The sequence below is a fragment of the Camelus ferus genome, chromosome 12, assembly GCF_009834535.1.
Source record: "Camelus ferus isolate YT-003-E chromosome 12, BCGSAC_Cfer_1.0, whole genome shotgun sequence".
NCBI lineage: Eukaryota > Metazoa > Chordata > Mammalia > Artiodactyla > Camelidae > Camelus > Camelus ferus.
The window spans coordinates 60,741,552-60,765,031 of NC_045707.1; the positions used below are offsets into that span (position 1 = coordinate 60,741,552).

A 23,480-nucleotide genomic window follows, 5' to 3' on the forward strand; every position below is an offset into this window, starting at 1 on the left:
TTGTTAGTTCCTGACCTTCATATAAATGGAATCATATGGTATGTGCTTTGGGGAGGGGGGATGAGGAGACATGGCTTCTTTCACTTAATATTCTGTGTGGTGTTTTGTGTAGTGGTAATTGATTCTTTTCCACTGCTGTGTGAATGTAATATAATGTGTTCGTTTATTCTACTATGAACAGCCATTTGAGTTGGCTTCAGATTTTGCTATTATGAATAAAGCTACTGTGAACATTTTTGTACATGTCTTAATGAACATATGCACTCATCTCTGCTGGGTGTATTTAGGATCAGAATTGCTCTGTGTTAGAATAAGAGTACTTTTAGCTTCAGTAAATACTGTCAAATAGTTTTTCATAATGATCATGCACTTTATATTCCCACCAGTAGTGAACAGAGTTCCAGTTGCTCCATATTCTAACCTGTATTTTGGATGGTATTAGTCCTTTTAGCCACTGTGATGGGGATGTAGGTTTCTATGTCATGGTGGCAGTGAGGAGGATAGTAGGAAGAAAAATTACTACCTAATGTCACTAACAAGCAAACTTGGTGAAAAGTTGTGATCTGAAACTGTTCTACATTATTGATAATGGTCAATAACCATTCAAGATTTTGTCTATAAATATCACATTAAAAAAAGTAAAGGAGTGATTTTAAAGTAATTTTAAATCCCCACACATGATAGAAAATAAATAAAAGCCTAAGAAGTATTTTGGCAGAGCCCTTTTGGCTTCTAATATACTTTCTGAACTGACATTTTAAGGTAAAGATTCTTTTGCACATTTTTAGGAAGCCAGCTTTATCCAGTCTAAAGAAAGAAACTTTCATGTGATGCTTTTTCATTTCATTTTATTTTTTTATTTTTTATTTTAGAGAGGAGGTACTTAGGTTTGTTTGTTTGTTTGTTTGTTTATTATTATTTTTTAATGGAGGTACTGTGGATTGAACCCAGGACCTCATGCATGCTAAGCATGTGCTCTACCACTTGCGCTATACCCTCCCCACTTTAAATTTTTTTTATTGTCAGGGGGAGGTAATTAGGCTTATTTATTTATTTTTAATGGAGGTACTGGGGATTGAAACCAGGACTTGATGCATGCTAAACATGCACTCTGCACCGAGCTATACCCTCCCTCCTCATGTGATGATTTTTGCTTTGTTTACCTTGGAATTACCCTTAAAAACTTAGTGTACAATATGGCAGTATTTTCTTTTTAAGGCTTTTGAACATTTTAATATGGTCTTTGCATTTTATGCTAATCATCTACTTACTTGCATTTAGTTGAAACTCAAAGTATTTGATCAAACTTAGCCTTTTGCTTTATCCTGCTGTAATTTTAAATAACTTGGCAGTCATCAGGGCCAGCTTTTAAAATAATGATTTGATTTGCAAGTTGGAGGTATAGAAAATCTTTTAAAATGGGATTCATTTATTGGTCTGACAGATAATATACAACCTAGGTTTATGAAAGTCCTTTTCTAACATTTGAAACGTTTTGCAAGACACAGTTGTATGTTAAAAAAAGTCTTATTCAGATTTATAACTTCTACTTTAATTTACTGTTATGTTTTAAAATAATATATGAATGGAGACACAGTGAAGTGGGTGTTTTTCTTAGTCTAATAAATGGATTGGTCTAGATTCAGCTGAAACCAAACCCATGTTAGAGAAATTGAAGTAAGTCTGTTCTTATAGGAATAAAAAAAGACTTTTTTTTTCCATTTAATTTATACTTTTAGAAAATATTTGTTCTCTTGTATATATATTTAGAAGTTCTTTGAAATAATTTTTTAGTTCACTAGTACTGAGAATTACTTATTACATAAAATGTTTATTACTCTGGATAAATATTTAGAATTTTTAAACTGAATTATGTAATTTTGGTTTGCTTTGCACTAAAGTTTCAAATTCTGGTACGTTTTTATTTAAAATTCCGTGTTGCATTTATAAAACAGTTTCCAACCCCCTCAACCCCCCCCCCCCCGCCGCCTCAGTTTTGGGATTGACTGATCTTACTCCTTACCAGAGATGGGGGGAAAAATTCCTTCTTTGTATTATAGAAAAAAAAAACCAGTAAAATCTCTGAATTAGGAAAATGGATTTTTTTTTTTTTTGGCTAATATAAATCAAATACAGAGTAAATGGTATCACTGATATGCAGGAAATGATTTTTAAATGCTTTAGGCAATGGTACCACTGATGACTTTTTAAGTGCTGATTTATGAATGACTGTCCATGTATTTTTAATATAAGCTTTTATTGGACTCAGAACAACTAATTGTCGGGAAGAGTTACTGTTACTTGCCCTCAAAAGTAGAAAGAACTTCATTAAAATATTTTAAAAGATTGCTGCTCTAATGCCTGCCACACGAATCTCAGCATTAACTTTCTTAATTGCACCCTTAGAACATTAACTTGTTAATTGTGTTACATATTGTGTTACGTGATTACAGGTGTGTGTGTTTATCCTAGTGTACTCATATATTTTAAATTCATCCTGTTAGAATTTATATAGCAATAGTCAGTGACAATGATAATTTTAAGGGTCAGCGTTAACTGAATGCATACTGTGTGCAAATACTATGCTCAGTGCTTTCTATGCATCCTCATTTAATTCTCACAATAAGCACATTATTAGATTTTTTTTTAAAGTCTGTCATTCAATTCAAATTTATTTCCCTAGTCGTCTTTTATCACCAATTCTGGAATTGTTTTCCAGGTTGGCAATAGGTGTGAAAAGTATAACGGGTTGGTTCTATCAGTTAGGATTCTTTGTGACACAACTGCTAACTGAAATAAAAGCTCATTGAGTCCTGAGGTCCTGAATTCATGCCAAGTGCTCTAGGAGGTATTTAGCTTATGTTGATGGGTTCAGGAAAAGACATCATTGCCTCTGTAAGCCTGGATTTATTCTAAGGAATTACTGTCCTAGAGATGATCCCTTAGAAGGTTTTAAACTATAATAGTTTAAAACTGTGTGTTCAGTCTGGGTTTCTTGCACTGATGTACATCAAATACAGTGTATAGGTGAAATTGAGTAACTTCTGTGCATTTGCTTTTTAACGCCTATATGTGTTCAAATCTAGTAATGCTGAGATAATGACAATGTTTTTAAAGGTTTTGAAAGAGGAAAGGAAGACATTTCTCAAAATAAGGATGAATCTTCACTTTCTATGTCAAAGAGCAAGGTAAGCTTATTGTTATCTTCAAATATAATCATGACATTTTTCTAATATTTAAGATGGGTGAATTAACACTGAAATCCTATCAGATTTTTATGGGATGTTTTTATGTTGGTATATCTGAACCGTGTAGTATGTATGAAAAAGGGAAACTTCCACTGGGACTGATTTAGGTGCTGTTGTTTACTTGGAAATACAACCTGTTGGTAACCAGAGTTCTCTCTGGAGGGATACTGTTTCTGGTATGTCTGCTAAAGCAGTACATCTTAAACGAAGTCTCAGGATTCCATGTAGAGAAATAGTGAGGGTTTATTTATTTATTTTTTAATCCTTACGTGTTTTGGGTTCATTCAAATGACAATCAGAATATGTACTTTTTTACCAGTTAAAAGCCAAACATCTCTTGCTGTAATAGCCTGCAATTGAAAGACATCTTCTTAGAATAAGACATAGTTCCCTAAATTAGTAATTCTCAAACTGGCATACTTGTACATATTCTTAAGCCTGTGAGAATGTTTTCTTTAAGAGTACTATCCAAATCTGAGAAGCACTGTATGATGCATTGGCTTTCCTGTGGGTTTGTAATTCACTAGATTTTCTATAATTTGTCAGTGGATTTGACTTTTGACTGTTATTTCTGGTCAGGTTTAGTAGCAGGAGAAGCTTTTTTGTTTGTGGAATCAAACTTCAATGACTGTAAGAAAATCTATTACTTAAGGTAGTAAATTCTCTGCTATTCTCAGCAGTAGGCTTTGCTTTTAAAACCGTACATTTTTTGTTTTTGTTCTTGAGAGTGGTTGAGAGGATTCCATGATATGTTTTCATCATTTTCCATGATATGTTTTATACAAATTTTATTCACATTTAACTGTTCAAGTATTCATTACATAAAGGTCCATCCTATATACTTCTATGTGTATAAGTACTTAGGATGAAAGTTTAGTAGTACTTTGTATAATGTATATGTGAGAAATGCTTTTATCATTTTATATGAAATGTATAATTAAAGGGGAAATAATTTATCTTGGTTCTTCTATGGTTAAAAATACAATAAAATTTATGGAATTTTTAAAACCTATTTTCAAGCAGTTAATACCAGAATTGGTGAATGTAATGTTTAGTGGTATTCCTACTCAAAAGCCTAAACCCCAGACCTACCTACCACAGCCATCTACCCGTAGTCTCTAAGTGGGAGGCGGATGGGGTGAGGAGGCCAGGGAGCCTGAAAAGCAAGTTTACATACCTAATGAAGAGGTGTGCATTAATGAAAAAAGCAAGCATAGGCTTTAGAACTGTACTTTTGAGTACAATAGCACCTAGTTGTATACGATTCTCTAAATTTAAATTAATTAAAATTAAATAAAACTAGAAATTTGGTTCCTCAGTTACACTAGCCACATCTCAATAGCCCAATAGCCACATATGGCTAGTGGTTACCATACTGGACAACTCAGATATAGAACATTTCTGTTATTCAGGAAGTTCTACTGTATAGCAAGCACTCATTCCTTTAAAGTCATAAAAGTCAGTTTGAGTCTTGACTCTCATATATTACCTGTGACTTCTTAGATGCTAATTACAATGATATTAATAGCTACTTCGCATTAAGAGTTTGCTAAGTGTCATTTTAACTCTCATAGCAATAGTAGAAGACAGGCATTATTGGCCCCATTTTATAAGTGAACAAACTGAAGCTTAGAGAAGTTAAATAACTCTCCAAGGGTCAAAGTGGTAGAGCTAGAATTCAGAGTGGCTTCAGTTTTCTTACCTGAACAAAGAAGATAAGGTCTGCCTCCCAGATCGTGATGCTGCAAGTGCCTGACAAGTACTTGGTTAATAATATGTATTTGAGAATTTATTTTCTTCCTTTGAATAAAGAACTATAGTGAATGAATGGGCTTCTTGACATGGTAACTGTTCGGTATAAGTAAAATTGTACTTATCCTGTTATTTTCCAAGAGCTAAATCTTACTGATTCTGTCTTAATTTAGATTTGATCTTGCTTCATTCTGTTAGTTTAAGAGTTGCAGTCATTAGTTTGTCCTTAAATATTTTAATGTATATCCTAGTCTGTTGTTTTTCAGAACAATCCTAAAATTTATGTATTTATCATGAAAACTTATTCTGATGGAATTCTGAAGATTTTGTTCTTACCCAAGTAACTTTGGGAAACAAAATTTTGTTATTTCTTCTATGACTGATCTGCATAACTGAGACCATTAAGTCATTTTAATCTTATATTCTTATGAATTTGATGCAAAAAGTATCAATACTGTCATTTTGGTCATTGGATTCGGTTAAGTGTTATTTCTTAAAAATACATAATTGAGATCAGTAAGTACTATCCTTCTTCCTCCCAACCCCTGCTATTTTTAAAATAAATGCAAGATCTCACGCATCTTATAAATGAGTGAATTGGAGAAATCACTTAATGAAATCATCCCGTCTTCCCATGATCATTTTTAAGTAAATTTTTATTTGTCCATCTCAATGAAAGGAACTACCAGCATGAGTAATATGTCCAGTGGGATAAAAAGGAGTCCTATTACCAGGATAATAGGTTTCTGAGCCTGGATCTCTTGACTTGATTCTCCAGCCATCAGTCTGCTTGCCTGTACGTTTGCTAAGTCATATATCAATTGCTATAAAAAATATATTTACTTGGACATTTAAAAAGAATAAAACCTTTCCAAACCAAAATCTCTGATAGAGTCATAGTAACTTATCATTATTGTTATTATTCCTCATATCTGCGGTATTTTATAGTTTTCAAAGCAAGTCTAAAGTATTCTCACATGTTAATGTTCCATTTATTTAAAGGTCATATTTTTGACAGCACTTGCAATCTAGAGGATTGTCACAAACCTGAAACACAGTATATACCAAGTACTATGTTAAACATCATGCACACAACCTCACTTAACCCTCAGAGCAACCCTGTGAGGTGGTAGGAATGTCCTCATTTACAAATGAGACAACTAAGATTGGAAGAGATTGAATAACTTCTCATAGTAGCACAGTCCGTAAAGTGTCATCATTAAGACAGTGGTCAGTAAGGTTATAAAAGAAGGAAAACTTAGGTTAGTAAAGTATTTCCAACAAAAACAGTTTATAATTTTTGGTATTTAAAAGGTCATTTGTTGATTTAGAAAACTTAGGTAATAACTGTTAAGAAGACTACAGAACTTGGTACTGGATTATTACTATTATTATTTTTAGAACTAGCTGCACAGTATGGCAAGCATTCCTTGAAGTATGTGTGCTGTAATTTATGAAGCTCATGTGACTCCCTTCTGGACTGCTGGTCCCTTATATACTAGAATCTTTTAGGAATCTCCAAGCCAGATCTTGTCATGTCTGAGGAAATAGATTTCCTACTGTTCATGAAAGTAAGTCTTAAATTTGGGTCTAAGATTCTGTATGAACAGTTTTAAAAGGTAAGAAATCAGTGTAGTGAGATGGTTAAGACCATGACACTGAAAATTAGGCACACCAGAGTACAAATCCCAGATCATCTACTTATGGCTCTGTGACTTTGGGAAGTTATTTCATCTGTTAGTCTTAGTTTCCTTGTTAGCAAAAAGGGGATACTACAGCGATCTCATAGAGTCGCTCTGAGGATTAAATGAGGTAGGGCACATAAAGTATTTATCATAGTGTTTGGTAAAGAGTTAAACAGCCATTCATTTTCATTAACTTTTAAGCTAATACTGTTAGTATTTTTTTACTTAATAGTATCTAAATGAATGTATGTGTATAAATACATGACTGGGACATTGTGCTGTACATTAGAAATTGACACATTGTAACTGACTGTACTTCAATTAAAAAATAGCATCTAAGAAGTACATTATAATACACATTTTCCTTTTAAGCTGTGGGAAATAGAAACCATCGTATTCCTCTGACAGTAGTGGTCATCTTTGGGTTTCCAGGGGCAAGGAGAGGACAGAACTGTTTGGCTTGAGGCCTTTTGTGGAATTGTTTGGATATCACAATATATTCCATCATCATGGGAGTAAACAATATGAGTTTCAAGTACAATTCTTAAAATTTTAATTTGGTTAATCCCCACCTTCCCCACTGAGTGTAGTTTGCAGTTCCCATCCACTTCAGCCAGTTATTACCATCACCATAATCATATTTTGTACTGAGTAGCAGAGGCGTTTTCAGGAGAGATGAGAGAAATGAGCTGCAGATATTAATTTCATTTTCATTTTATTAATTCATCAGGTATTTATTGAGCCCTTCCTTTTCCCCAGATGATACCTTGGTACAGTTGATGAATAACATGGCCCCTGTCCTCATGGATCTCATTGAGTGAGGGAGTTTATGCCCAAAGTTTTTTGTCCTTGATCACATCTAATGATACTATGCAGATCTGGCCATTAAACATTTGAAAGCTGCCATTTGGATCAAGCCCCATATACCTTATTGGCAGTGAGAGTAATGCTGCACCTTCTCTCGTGTCTAACAATAGGTAAAAATGAAAACATAGGGCAGTAAAGGAATATGTTCAATTTTATTGCTCTAGGATTTATAAGAACAGTTTTTAGTTTTATATTACTCTACTCTGGTGGAAGAATGTAGTCTCCTTGAAAGAGTGCTGGATTAGGAGACCCAGGTCCTGATCCCTGCAATTGACTGATTGTTCAGAAAATCAACCTCCCTGAGCCTCCTTTTCATGATTTGTAAGATGCAGATAAAACCACTTGTTATGCCTGTTTTTCAAGGTTTTTATGAAGATCAAATTGAAATATCAAGTATAAACAAAATCAAGAAAAGAGTTTAAGACATTAATAATAATTTAGGATACTGGATAGGTAGGAAGAAGTGGATGCTAGGAATATCGGTTTTTTAAACACTGTACAAATTAGATAGGTTGTTTCAATACTAGTTTCTGAGATGTTTGTATTTCTTCCCATTGGAGAAGGCGTAGCAACAGGGCAATGTATGCAGCAACTTGCTAGAATGCACATGGTTTGGGTTTTGTTTTGTTTTTTAAGAACATTTCAGCTGTTAAAAAATTACATTGTTTTGGATACTTTTGTCCTAAAAATAACTAAGTAATTGTGTAAAACAATTGTATTTTTCAGAAATACTCTGGAAAACGGAATGCAAAAATTTACCAACATTATCTTATTTAACCTCCCATTATAAATTAATTTATTGATTAGTTTTTTATTTTTTTGTTTTTGTGGATTTAATGTGGATTAGTTTTCAGACCCAAATACTGTATAAGGAAAATCGGTATTTGAAAATTGACATTTTGGGAAGAATGTCACAAATATAGTTTTAACACTAATTTTTATATACCATATGTAGTTATAGAATAAGTGATGGTTTTAATTATTATTTCTCATTTGTTCATTTCTGTGTGATTTCAGTCTGAATCTAAACTTTATAATGGGTCGGAGAAGGATAGTTCAGCTTCAAGCAAGCTCACAAAAAAAGAATCTCTCAAGGTTAGTTTTCATGGTTATTTCATAACTAACGTTACGCTTTGCATATGCTTTTGGGAGTAGGCTAACAAGATAAAGAAAAAAATAAGTCTTCCTAAAGGAAGAAAAAAATGTTAATGTTTGTGTGGCACACTAAAGTCAACTGAAAAGACTCTTTGATGACTGTCCCAATGTTGTTTCTGGGCTCAACTGGGTGCTCTAGGGGCCAAGGACTAGAAGTTTCTGCACAGCTGTACTTGAGCCAGACACATCACTGTGCTGTTGGAACACCTGACAGGAAGCTCCAGTACCCTCTGAAATTTGAGTTTACTAATTGCTAGGTCATGGGCTAAATTTGGCCCACAGGTAGATATATTTTATTTGACCTACCCAATGTTTTAAAAATTAGAGCCAACAATTACAAGCCTAGACTTCCAGCTTCTCTCAAGATATATATAATATTGGGCCTGCCTGGACCTTAAGGACCACATGCTTTCCAAATGATTCTTGATTCCCGTGTGCTCTGTTTTGCACCCTGCCCCCTTTTTCGTATCTGATCCTGTATGTATTTGCATTTGCAATCCCATATCAAATGTGTTAATTTGGATATGCATATTAATATAATAAAGACCAGAGTTCAAAATTTTTTGACTGTATAATTATTAAAATTGTTATGTGTTATGTAGTCTTTTTATCATTAAATGCAACTAGGAAGATTTTTGTGTTAAAAAAACCACAGATAGGTTATCTTCTCCCATCCATATAATAACAACTGAAACAATGATAAGATTGCATTAATCCATTGCTGCCGTCCCAAATTACCTCAGAAGTGACTTAAGAAGGGTAAAACTTTAATAATTTGAATGAATTCATTTCACTGTTGTGGTTTCTTTATTATCTATATCTTATGTATTAGTATCAGGAAAGAGCAAAATTGTCAGCTGTAAACAATTGCAGCATTGTTTGTAATATGAAAAACTGACAACAGAATAGATTTCCATCAGTAAGAGAATATATTAAGAAAAATTACAGAAACACCATAGCTTGGTGGTTAAAAGCGTATCTTTTAGAGCCAGTCTGCCTCTATTTGAATTCTGCCTCCATGACTTACTAGCTATGTGGTCCTGGGCAAGTCTATGCCTCACTTTTCTCATTTGTAAAATAAAGATAATGATAATCTTACTTCTCAAGGTTATTGGGAGGATTAAATGAGGTAATACATGTAAAATGCTTAGAAAAGTGACTGGTACACAGAAAGTGCCTAGTAAATGTTACCTCTTAGTATTTTATTCATACTGAGAATCCTACGTAGCAGTTAAAAGAACGAGGTAGACATGAAGTGGAAATAGAATTGAAACGCTTCAAAAAATACTGCATAGGAGAACCTTTTTTATGTGTTAAAAATCAATCAATCAATCAATCAACCAATCTACATATTTCGATAGGTTTTTACAAAGAAAAGGCTTGAAAGAACAGTGTTTTCCAGAAGGTTAACAGTGATCAATTCTAGGGATCAGAATAGGATATGGTCAAATAAAAATTGCTTTTAGCTTTATTTATGTTGTTTGACATTTTTTCCATGTGATCATATTCATGTGTCATTTAAAAAAAAGTAAAATTCTTTAAAAATATACAGAGAACTGGACTTATGATCAGAAGAATTAGATTCTAACCTGTCTTGTCTAAAAAGTCCTACCAGCTCTTAAAAAAAAGTTCTTCTATCCTAAGATGCTAGAATTCTAAAAGAGGTTTAGAATTTTATACTCTACATTTCTATAGAGCTAAAAAATTGAAAAGAAATTGCCTATTTCTAATGAATTTTTAATTTTTCCATTATTTCTATAAAATAGGTACAAAAGAAAAATTACCGAGAGGAAAAGAAAAGAGCCACAAAGGAGTTACTCAGTACAATCACAGACCCTTCTGTTATTGTTATGGCTGATTGGTTGAAGGTCAGTTTGTATTGACTCTTGAATTCAAATCAGTTGGATATTTACTTATAGGAATAGGAAAGCCCAGAGTGCACCGAAAGCCTACAAGACAAAACAACTCCTAGGATGATTGTTTTCCACTGATGAAGAAACTATTAATTGTATCCCAAAGGATCTATGCTGCAGTCTTAATGGAGAGAAGGAACCTTAATGTTGTCTATCTTGACAACAACCTCAAATAAGCAGCTCTTTTAAAAAGGCTTTTTGGTTTGTGTGACATTATATAGTCTAATCCATATGCTATAAATACTTTGCTATTCAAATTGTCATTCATTATTATTGTAGAGTTGGTATATGTGCATTTTTAAGAAGATATGAGATAAAGTTAATATAAAAGTTATCATTTGAAAAGCATTAATTTTCAGAAAAACATTCGTATTGCTGTTTCCATACCTTATACTTTTTGGCCTCTGGTTATTTCTACTTTCCCCAAGAGTAGGTACAACCTCCAACCTAAAATTCTTGTGAGATCTGTCATGGAAGTTCTCTTACTAACTTGGAAGTCTAGTGATACTTTCTTTGATAGTTTAGTAATACTGGGATCTTCCTCAGTGTTATGCTGAAAACACCTTCTGACTTTTATTGGCTCTACTTACTAAGTCTTTAAGCTCCAGATCTCATTTGTGTTTTTCAGACCTAAACCTAGTCTTTTCTTCTGACATTGGACTTCCCCAACCAACCTGCCGGAAGTCCCCAACACATCCCCTGGCTGACTTTCTAAATCTTACCTTCATTCTGATAAATTGCCATCCATTTTCTACTGTCACATCTCCAAGATCCAGAATGTTGTCTCAGCATAACTCTTCCTTTGACATCTCTTGTCTTTCTCTCTTTTACATATACTCCTACTTTTTAAAAAAAGATTTTCTCTTTTCTTCATGCCTGGCTTCAGACTTCCACTTTCTAAATTTTTCTTGTTTAGATTTACTGTGGTATGCCTATTTGTGGGGTTAGGGAACTTTATATTTATTTCATAATTCATGTAAGTACATTGAGAAAGGAGATGTTTTATATAATAAGTAAAAGTGAGGATAATTCCTAGTTTTTAATCTAAATATTATATTAGCATTTTTTTTAGTATTGTGAATTCAGTGACTTGCATAGAAACAATTTTAATGGATTACAGAAATAAAAATTCATAGGGAAAACTAGTTAGAGAATTATTATCAACATAGCACTAAATCTAGGATGAGGAGCATTTTATGAGACTAGAGAGAGATTCATGTAACTTGTGTTTTGAAATTTCTCCCAAGAAATTTGTATGACACATTTTATATAATTGCTAAGAACAAACATAGAGAAGGTAATTTTAGGGGCTAAGAAGAGGTTCTTCCCTCTCCCTACCACTCACTGACTATTTAGGGAATGTCTGTTGTGTGCTGGCAGTGTTTTAAGCACAGCTAATGCAGTGGTAAGAGTTAAAATTCTTAAGAGGTAAAAAAATCTTATACTCAGACAAATAACATCATAGCTGTGACAGATGCAAAGAGGAGAATCTCAGTACTAGGAAACTATATTTTAATGGCCCCTGACCTGGCCAGGAGGGTTAGGAAAATCATTCTACTTGGTACATTATTTTGAAACTGTTGACAGAGTCTCCCACTAGAATTTAAGTTCCTCTGAAGCAGAAGTCATGCTATTTTAACATTTATTGTCATTGCTTGCCATTTAGTAACTGAAAAAACATGTCTTGTGAATCTAAAGTGTACATTTTATGGAAATTTTAGATTAAAACATCCTATATGCCATTATTTTGTTTGTATCTTGTGGAGCAGAAAGAGAAAAATAGAGCTTTACTTATTAAATAAACTTATCTTTCTTTAGATTCGTGGTACTCTAAAGAGCTGGACCAAATTGTGGTGTGTGTTGAAACCCGGGGTGCTACTGATCTATAAAACCCAAAAAAATGGTCAATGGGTAGGAACAGTACTTCTGAATGCCTGTGAAATCATTGAGCGTCCATCAAAAAAGGATGGCTTTTGTTTTAAACTTTTCCATCCTTTGGAGCAGTCTATTTGGGCAGTGAAGGTAAGTAAGCACTTGCTATATAGAGGAAAAGGTAAAGATGTCAGTCTATGAGTAGAGCTGAGATAAGTCAATGAATGATTGCTGTCCTCTGCCAGGACTTACAAATTTGTTTCTGTTTTCAATCACATTATTCTTCTTTCTGTCTCTACCCGTAATGAAATGTGCACCAAAAGGCTTTGTTTACCTTTGAGATCTAACTTAAAAATTTCTCCAGAAAATGTTTCCCAAATTTATTGTACCTTATTATCTCTTGTCTTTGGGGATTCAGTTTGTTCTGGCTTTTTTAGTTTGCAGTTACCAGCTTTGCTTTGGAATACTGTATCATGAGTGTTCAAATTGTAAGATCCTCTGGAACAGAAGCTGCCATTTATTTCTGTGGTCTTTCCTATAGTGGTGTAAATCTGTGGTAAGAAGCTTATAAGCAGCAGTCCTGCTTACTCTTGAGACACAGCTTTCTTTGAAGATGGAGCTCTAATGCTTTTATACTAAAAAGCATTACCATGGTCACTCCTATATTTTAAAAACAAACTTAAGAAAATTCATTCTGATAAACTGCTTTATTTGATTAACTACCAAGGAATTCTACAAAGTAGACATGTAATACATGCTATCTGAATAAATGAATCTAGCTTAAATTTTTACAAAGAATCATTGTTTTAGTTTCTAAAGTAAATTACACTTGAATAAAAGGTCTAGGGCCCCTCCTTTAAGGAAAACAACCTAGTTGAGATTTGAGCTAACTGAAAGTAGCTTCATTTTTTTGGAAAAAACCTGGACTTTTTACCTTTATTTCAGTAGTCTGAAGTCATAGCAGGAATAAATGTAAGAATACAAAGTCAGTTTTATTCTGAGATAGGTACTCCCCACAGGGGAAAGAATTTAACTTGTGAAGTCTCTGGTATTACTGTATCATGTAACTCTCAAGTTAAAAAAATTACTTTCAAAACCATATACACACACTTAATTTATTTTTTACTACTCTTAGAAATTGCAAGAATTATAATGAATTTTTAAATCATTTAAAACATTTTAAATGTCAAATTATTTCATTCCAAATATTGATGAGAGGTAAATTTATACAATTATATAAACATCAGAATATTCTCCACAAGCAAAGCCTACTTAGAGCATTGTTTAAACAGCTTCAGAGTCAGTACCTATGATTAGGAAATAGTAGAGTTTATGAATCTTTACTTTGTGTCAGTGACTCTTTTGAACATGTTATTTGGAATCTTTTTTTAATTCTCATAACCATAAGGATGATACAGATTTCCCCCATTACCCAGTTAAAGAGATTGAGGCCTTAAAGAGGTTACTTAAGTAATTTTTCTAGCATGGAATGAAGATTGAAGCCCAGGCAGTCTGACCTGAGGTCCTACTCTATACTGATTCTAGGAACTGGACCATAAATTATAAAGCTATTTGAAAATACCCAAGGGTATTATAGGATTTGTTAAAAGCATATTGATTTGTTTCTACATTTTGAATATCCATCTTTACTTCCTGCTGTTTGTTTCTTAAAATCCATTTTATCCTTTGGTCTGACAACTTTAAAAATTGTGCTTTTTCTATCAAAATTATACTATAACTTCAATCCTCAGATTTTTTTTCCAGATAAAGAACTGTACACCTGAAAGTAACCTTGGTGATACTAACTACTGTAAAGTTCTTGGTGTTTTATACTTCTAAAACAATCTCAGCCACCACAGGCAGCAATAAAATCCCTTTTTCTTTCTTGTTTCTGGAAAAACAAAATTAGCTTTTTTTTTAAGTTGGTATTTTGTAAACAAGTATATCATTGGTTATAAAATGGGGATTTATTTTTCCCTAGACTTAGTAAAAATGTATTTCTCTTTTTCTTATAAATTATAACTGTATTTCTGTTTCTTTAGGCTTCTAAAAATTTAGTATTGCTTATCTAGTGTTTGTGGGATATAAATTCCGTTATATTAAAATTTGGTCTAGTATGGTAAATTTTAGGTTTCTCCATAATATGTAAACAATATATAGAGAAAATGTTTAATGATAGCTATAAGTTGTTCATTTTTCTGGTAAGGAGGTATATTTGGTGGAAGAGGAAAACTTTCCTTAATACTTAACATTTGCTTTCTCAGAAAGCATGAAATTAAAGCTTGTTTGCTTTTAAAAATTATAATCCATGCCTAACTTAGATTATTACAGATAATAATGGATAATAAAAAGTTGAGATCTCATAATACCATACACTATTTATTTTATTTATTTTGCTTTTAAGGGTCCCAAAGGTGAAGCAGTTGGATCTATAACTCAGCCCCTACCTAGCAGTTATTTGATCATCCGAGCTACTTCTGAGTCCGATGGTAAACAAATGATGGCTTGGGTTTTGGTCCTCATTTTTAAGGGTTTATTGTATATATCACTACATTTTCCTTTGGGAAAAATAGGGTATTTGCAGCAGAGGTACTATAATCATAATCATATTGCTTAGAAGACTGTTACCATTAACGTGGCCAACAAACAAGGAAATTTGATAGGAAGGAAGCATTATATAGTTGAATGATAAATTAGCAGCCTGGAGTTTTCTTCATCCTCCATTGACATATTGACACATTTTTGACTTGGTTAGTGTTCTCTATGATAACTCATTAAGTCTTGTCATTTTAGAAATACATTTAATACTATTTATATTTTATCATTAAATATTAGCATAAGACATATATATACTATTTTGATTTTTTTTACATAAGACATTAAAATACAAACTTCTATTCTGCATTTAATTACTTAATACTTAATTTCTGAAGCAAAAATGGGGAGAGTATAACTTACTTACATGAAAGCAAAGTACCTTTAAAAACTTAATAATTGATAATGGATTTCTTCTTCACTTTAATGTTTTATAGTTCAGACTAGCTTAGCCCAGGGAATCGTGTAACATAAAGTTCACTTTAACCAGATGATTATTTAAAAAATTAATATCATAGGCATGAGCTTTCATTATGAAAGGGATTTACTTGGCTGGTATTTCCAGCTTTATCTTGAAACAAATACATATGACTTTTAAGAACAACTAACTTTTTTTCTGCTAATACTGTTCTAAATTTTAATTAAAAAATAAAGTTATTAATGTTTCTACTAACTAATAAGGCAGTCAATAACAGTATTGTTCAGGAATTTTTCTGATTTTAAAAATTTCATAGATATAAGTAGAATGGATGCTAAACCTGACATAGATGTCCTATCAACAACAAAATGTTTTAAATCGTTTGTTTATAGTAGAAACATAATCCCTTCATTATATTTTATGTACCTTTTTTGGTACCTTCGGATTATACTACATGTTGTTAGTCTTAGAGATTTTAAAAATAAAGTACATTTATTTTAGATTAGGTGTGTTTTCTAATGCATGTTAATGCTATTTATTTACCAGTGGTTTCTAGATATTTAGAAAGTAAAAAGCACTTGTTATACTGAAAAATTGCATTAAGAAATCCTGGCAAGATTTTATGTTCAAATTAACTTTTACAGTGCATGTTTCTCAGAGAAATAATAGTATGTTTAAAGGTTAACAGTGTTAAATGAAGATGGATGCTAGTTTTTCTAGTTTATTGAATTATACTACTTATGAGTCTATGCTATTCTAGGAAGGTGCTGGATGGATGCTTTGGAGCTGGCTTTGAAATGTTCTAGTCTTCTCAAACGTACAATGATCAGGGAAGGAAAGGAACATGAGCTGAGCATCTCATCAGAGAGCACCCATGTGACTCTGTATGGCTTATTACGGGCTAACAATCTCCACAGTGGTGACAACTTCCAGTAAGTAGATACTGCCACTAATTTGGTGATTATTTTCAAGACTGCGATGTTCACTAGGTTAGTTAGCAGGCCTAGAATTTTTGTAGTGTATCTAAGATTGAAACTTGGCTGTCTTCTTCCCATTCATTATATGGCCTACCGCCTGGTTTAACATTTGTTTAGTTGCTATGGTGAGGTGTAAAAAGTTATTTCCTTGATTCCAGCTCATGTGAATTACTTGTTCTTTCCTAAATACAACCATGCTGTCTACCTTGTCTTTGTGTGTGGTGTCCCCTCCATTAAGAATGATTTCTAGTCCACCTTGCTCTTTTCTTCTCCTGTGTTTTTTTTAAGGCCAATCCCAGTCTCAAATATTATATGTGAAGCCTTTTCTGCTTCATAAAAATGAGATGTAATCCATGTCTCTTTTGCTGTTCTATAGCACTTTTTTTTTTTCTGGATAATGGAACTTGACTTATTCTACTTGGTATTTGTGGAATTCTGCTATTATACTGTAAGTGTTTTCAAGTTGGAACTGTATCCTATTTGTGTTTTCCCCCAGTGAGGCATTCATTGTAGTTAATACTAAAAAAAATTTCCTCCAAGAAAATGAAGAAGCCCTTTGTTTGAGGTTCAGGGGGTTGTTGAGGTTCAGATCTCTTCTGTTGCTCTGCAGGAAAAATGGGCTTCCCCTTTTCCTCCCTTGCCCCAGCTCTCAGCTTCTCTGCAGCCACTTACTCCTGTCAGCACTGAGGTTACTCTCCTCAAAGTCAGACTGCTCCTCTCCTTGCCTCCATGTAACCTGACCTGAACTGTTTTTTCCCTGGCTTTTTTGTTTGGCTCTTTTCCTTTGTTCCCTTTTAAATCTGCCATTACCTTACCTTTTACATCCTTTCTTTGCAGATTTGTAACCTGGAGCTTTAGCTTCCCACTATGGAAGCCTGAATGGGATAGGATTGGGGTGGGGGTGGGTTACCACTGATATAGGGATGGGTTTTTGTTGGGACCTCTTCCCCTGGTATTACTGAATACCAGGTAATCCTTAAATGCTTTTATTTAGGGTTCTTAAAAATTCATCTACTTCACATCCTTATTCATTAAAGATTTTTGAGCCTCTTTTCTATGTAAGATACCATACACTTTTCTGTGTAATTCACCACATTGTGAATAGGGAGGTGAATCAGGTACAATCCTAAATCTGAAATCAGTATAACAGTTTACTAGCTGTGTGATCCTAGAGAGATGTTTTGTTTTGTTTTGTTTTGTTTGAAACCTATAAAATGCCAGGCAACTATGAATAGTGGGAAGAAAAGAATGACATAAACAACCAAAGGAGAGATGTCTTAGGGTAGTATAGGATCAGGAGAATTTAGAAGATGAAAACATAATGTCCAGTTAGGGAATCAGGGAGAGGATCAAAATATCAGATTTTGCAAAAGCAGAATCAACATATCAACATGTTCATTTAACTATATGACAGAAAATAAGCTGTGAACTATGATGCAGAGATAAGGAGGGATGGGAGCCCACCTTCCAGACGTAGAATCTGCTTGGAAATAAGAGACAGGAGATGGGTGAAGTTAAAGATTATCAAGTTTTAAGCCTGAGTGACTGAGAAGATGATGGTAAAATTTTTGAAAAGGACCACGTTTAGGAGATGATAATTTATTAAGTATTGGACATGTTGAGGATGCAGTGGTCCCAGGACATATAGATGATGTCAGCCAAGCATTTAAAAGCCTGAGTCTTTAAAAGCTTATTTTTACATGATGGGAAATCATCCAATAGAGATCAATTAATAGAAATGATGATGAGGTCTTGAATTTGGATAGCTTGCCAAAGGAGAGAGAGAGGATAAACAAATAAAAGAGAAAATAAAAACCAAATTGTGAGGAGTTAAGGTGAGAATATATAGTAAGAAAGCAAAGACAGCAATTTTAAACTACTTTTTAAAAAATATATGATTGTAAAGGAAAAGAAAGAAAATAATAAGTATTACAAAAAAGTGAATTTCTATTAGAAGTACTCTGGTTAAAATTCAAACAAATGAAGATGTTGGAAAAATAGAGACTAAAATAGGACTCAAATAGGACTATTCTGCTCTGCTACTCATGTCAGCATGGTTAAACTGTCAGTTATATATAATGGCACCGTGTATTCATTTGCAAAGTACTTTACAAATTTTATTTATACCAAAGGAAACACACAGGTACTTTCTTAAATAAGAAATTTCTTTAAATTTTTCATTAACTCTGGGAGTGAGGGATTTTTTTTTGGAGGGGGGCAGTAGGGTGTACAGATTAGTAATCCTAATCCTGTAAGTAAGAATAAGGTTGGATATAACAACTTACCAATTTCAGGATGTAGGTTCATTTCCTTAAGTTGAAATTTCCATTTCTCCCTGTTTTTTTTTTTTCAAGATTGAATCTATCAGTCAAGTATTAAATTGATATAATTACCTTATACATTTTCTCATTTTATTTTTGGACTTACTTTGAGTGACTTTGGAGACCTCAGGTGGAAAGTCATAATTCATCTGAGTTCACTTGAGAATCTGATGATCTTAACTTGAAGTTTTTCTTCAGACTACAAGTGATAGGTTAGTAGGTTGATTCAAGTGATGATATTTGTATGTAAAAATGTAGCAAGAAATAGTCTAAAATTTTGCTTTTGGAAGATTTTAGACTCAAAGGGTAGAGAAGCAAACAGCTCAGAGTGTCATCTTTCAATATTTCCCAGGTTTTTAATTCATTCTTCTGTGCCTCTATTTATTAATCTATGAAGTGAGAAGAATAATTTTACTTATCTCATACGGTTATTTTTTGATTAAATGAGTTAAACAACATAAAACACTTAGAACGGTGCCAGGCACATAGTAAATTCTCAATGAATGTGACATATCATTCTTATTTATAAATTAAATATTCTTAAACTCTTTCATTCTTCCTCCTAATAATTCTTTCCCTTAAGGCTGAATGATAGTGAAATTGAACGGCAGCATTTTAAGGACCAAGATATGTATTCTGATAAATCTGATAAAGAAAATGATCAGGAGCATGATGAGTCTGACAATGAGGTGATGGGGAAGAGTGAGGAGAGTGACACAGATACATCAGAAAGGCAGGACGACTCGTACATTGAGCCTGAGCCTGTGGAGCCTTTGAAGGAGACTACCTACACGGAACAGAGCCATGAAGAACTCGGAGAGGTAGAAGTTCCCAGGGGTTTTGGTTTTCTAATACTTGAAAATTTACAGATAAAAATGAAGATATTTGTTCGACTTACTGCTTATTTTTCCTAAAGAAAATATTATTTGTGTGTTTTATTTTAAAAGGTGCATAAATATGAAGTATATCAAGATTTATAAACAGCTAAACACATATACTCACACATGTACCAATATATTCTATTAAATTTCAAGTCTACATTTTCTTCAGGTTTGCTTTTGAAATAAGATACCCCTTGATGTCATTACCAGGTACAAAGTAAATTGCAAGGAAACATGAACTTATAGCTTTCTTGTTATTGCTAGTGCATAGAAGTAAACATAGTATAATAGAGTATAATGGTTTTTTTAATGGATTCTTTATATATATCACTCACTTTAGTGTCTCTTGGTACTACCCTTTTTATCTAAATTTTATAGCTATAGACTAATTACCTAATGGGTTATTTTCACATTTTAAGAATGCTTGAATAGTCCTATAGAGAATTCATATTATCAACATTAGCTGTCTTATCTACATATTTATGTGTCTGAAATAAATATAATATTTCAGTATTTTTTGTTAATTGCTAAAGGCAGGTGAGGCTTCTCAAACAGAAACTGTATCTGAAGAAAATAAAAGCCTTATCTGGACACTGCTGAAACAGGTCCGTCCTGGTATGGACCTGTCCAGGGTGGTTCTACCGACATTTATTTTGGAGCCTCGTTCTTTCCTGGATAAACTTTCAGATTACTACTACCATGCAGACTTCCTATCTGAGTAAGTAGATTCTCATTTCTTAAAATAAAAGATACTTCATGGTTTAGAGATTTGTCAGAGTACTAATTTTGGTGGTTTTGCCTTACCAAAATTGGGCCCTAATAAGATACACTCTCTTTTTTTCACCACTTCTATAGTTGACCTTGATAAGAAGCATATTTAATACTTTGCTGTAATGTTTCCATTTATGAGGTCAAAGTGAGAGATTAAAAGCTTGAGGAAGACAGGAATTCGGCCCCTGCCTTGAAAGCACTGCCATCACAGGCTCCCTGTGCACTGACCCGACACAGGGAGAGGTGGTTGGCTTTCTTTATTCTCCCCACCTAAGCCCTCATTCAGGTCCCATCCAGGGGCTTGTTCTCTCGCTTGTGCTTGTCCTCTCTGCGTGCTATGAGGCCTGCACAGTTTATCCTATCTGGAGCATCCTGCCAATTGTTGGCTCGTAGCAAAAATTCCCACTCTTATCTTTGTTTTTCTTCCTGCCAGCTGATCCTGGGTGTAATTCTGAAGAGGGCAGGCATAAAGGAGGTGGAAGAGGAGCTACCCACCTTTTCTCAGCAGTTTCTTGGAGAACCATACCTTTTAGGTTTCACCTGCTGACCCCATTCCAGCAGCTGCATTTTCTATAATACTAGAGATAGATACAAGACGCTGGGTTTTCTAAGGTACTAGGTTCTGGCCCTGTGACCTGATTTTTAGATTCTGCATCAATATCTATATTCAGTTTATTAGTTGCATTATTAGTCTATTAATTGCATTAATGAACATTGCAAAAAAACCACATAAACTGATGCAAAGGATAATTGATAAACTAGGGGAGATTTCTGCAAATTAGGCCATACAGAAAGTATTAATCTCCCTAAAATAAAAAAGGCTCTTAGACATTAAATGAAAATGATCAACAACCTAATAGGAAAAAGGAGTAGAGAAATTGACCAAGCAGTTAAAAAATGAAGTAATAGAAACAGTCCTTAAACATGTAAACTTCATTCAAAATAAAAAAGGTACAAATTCAAGCCTTAATAAGATCTATTTTTCATCCATCACATTGACCAAAAATCCAAATGCTTTTATACTCCAGTTCTGCTTTCTTTTATCTGTCTAGAAATTTATTTCTCTCAGAATATGAGGCAGGTTCTTATAAGTCACAGTAAGATCTTGAGAGATGCCCATTTTTCCCAAATTCTTCTATTACCTTGCACTTTTCACACACATAATCCTTAAGATCCCTCCAAATCAGTTTATCATGTTCTGTGAGGTGGATGTGCCATACCTTATTTAACCAGTCAGCTATGGCTGGACACTTGAGTTATCTAATCTTTTACTATTATAAACCCTGTTGTAACAATCCTATACGTATGTCATTTTCCCAAATTGAAAGGTTGCACTTCTGGCAACGCACACTATTGCCAAGGTTGTGTGGGGCCACAGGCACTCAACAGACGGCTGCTGGGTGATAAAAACTAGCACAGGGCCTTTGAAAGGAATCTGGCAGCATCTACCAAAATTGTAGATGCATTCAATCTTTGATCCAGTAATCCCGCTTCTGGGAATGACTCCTACAGATACAACTCCAGATTATGGAAAATGATTCCTACAAGTTGCTTTACTTGGTTATTTTTGCCCTCTATTTTAAATGTGACTTGTGCTTTCCAATCATATCTCATATTCAGTTGTTGATTTGATTAATATGAAGGAGAATTTGTGATATATTCTGTAAAAGTTTTTGCATATATCATTTTGTTTTTTAGGGCTGCTCTTGAAGAAAATCCTTATTTCCGTTTGAAGAAAGTAGTGAAATGGTATTTGTCTGGATTCTATAAAAAGCCAAAGGTAATGTTTATGTTTTCCTTTACTATAGCCTTATATGCACTTTATTTTTTAGGATACCTTAAAATTATTTACTAATAATTGCACTGCAGGGCCTCTTTGAGTTAGCAAATTGTAAAATGCTTGATTATTTAGACTTGTATTATGACTGAAGTCATTTAATTTTATTTTATTTCACTCCTGTGAAATTGTATAAAGATAGTTCCCAGATGATACAGTTAAACCCATCTTAACTGGTTTAAATTAGTACTTTGAATCATTCATATTTATAATCTGAAACTTGTATATTTTTTACTAGGGACTGAAGAAACCTTATAATCCTATACTTGGTGAGACGTTCCGTTGTTTGTGGTTTCATCCCAGAACAAACAGCAAAACTTTTTATATTGCTGAACAGGTATTAGAAATGTATTTTACAGAAACAAAACTGATTTGGAAGTTATTGGTATATTTTTATAGAAAATATTAACTCAGTGAATTCACTGGTGATTAACCTTTCTCATTAGTGAGCATTTGGTAAGCATTTAACCTGTTAGTATTGACTACTGCTAAATACCGTACTCTACTTAAGTATTACTGTTACAGTCATGGAATCCTGTGATCAGAGTAAACCTTTAGTTTTCTTTCTCTGCCCCACTTTTTTGGGGAGGACCAAGTACTTTAGTGGTTCCCCAGTTCCTGAATCAAATTTACACCCATTTGCCTGACATTCAGGGTCCCCATATCTTTCTAAATTTATCTCAAATTACATGCCTTTCTAAGCCCTCCAGTTAGTCATATCTGTGCATTCACAATTAAATAACCTGATACTGCACTTTTTTGCCTCACTATTTTTAAATTTAATTCTTCCATCCCAATATTTCTTCCCAGCTATTCTTCATCTAAACAAACCCTGACCTACTTACCTTCCTTATACAGAGTATAAGGAGGATGAGGAGACCGTCCTCTTTTGAGGAGCCAACCTTATTTGAAAAACCTTCCTCTTTCTAAGAGATTTTGATATTCCCCTCAGATTGAAGCCACTTATCTATGTTAATTTTTTAATAATTAGTGGTTATACTATCTTGCATTTTAGTTGACTGTAATTCTTCACTACGTTGAGAAGCTCGAGAAATGTTTATTTTAGCTTTGTCTCATTTCAAAAAACATAAGATGTAGACATATCGAAATATTAGATTATTAAAATAACTTTTGTTAAAGCTTCTGTTAGTTTTCTACAGTTTATTCAGTCATCTAATGAAGAATAGC

At 33.5% G+C, this 23,480-nt stretch overlaps 1 protein-coding gene across 8 annotated transcripts in view; it reads left to right on the forward strand.

The window, feature by feature from the left end:
* Positions 1 to 23,480, forward strand: part of OSBPL8 (oxysterol binding protein like 8) — a 133,800-nt gene that overhangs the window by 87,493 nt on the left and 22,827 nt on the right. For all 8 annotated transcript variants that reach the window (XR_004324806.1, XM_032493725.1, XM_032493724.1 and 5 more), the window contains 10 exons: positions 3,118 to 3,188; positions 8,570 to 8,647; positions 10,474 to 10,575; positions 12,439 to 12,642; positions 14,897 to 14,981; positions 16,266 to 16,437; positions 19,387 to 19,624; positions 20,218 to 20,402; positions 22,154 to 22,235; positions 22,531 to 22,629. Coding sequence is in view for 7 of the 8 variants with exons in the window: in XM_032493725.1 (XP_032349616.1) it covers positions 3,118 to 3,188; positions 8,570 to 8,647; positions 10,474 to 10,575; positions 12,439 to 12,642; positions 14,897 to 14,981; positions 16,266 to 16,437; positions 19,387 to 19,624; positions 20,218 to 20,402; positions 22,154 to 22,235; positions 22,531 to 22,629 (1,316 nt within the window). In the remaining variant the exon portion in view is untranslated. The remainder of the gene's footprint in view (positions 1 to 3,117; positions 3,189 to 8,569; positions 8,648 to 10,473; positions 10,576 to 12,438; positions 12,643 to 14,896; positions 14,982 to 16,265; positions 16,438 to 19,386; positions 19,625 to 20,217; positions 20,403 to 22,153; positions 22,236 to 22,530; positions 22,630 to 23,480) is intronic.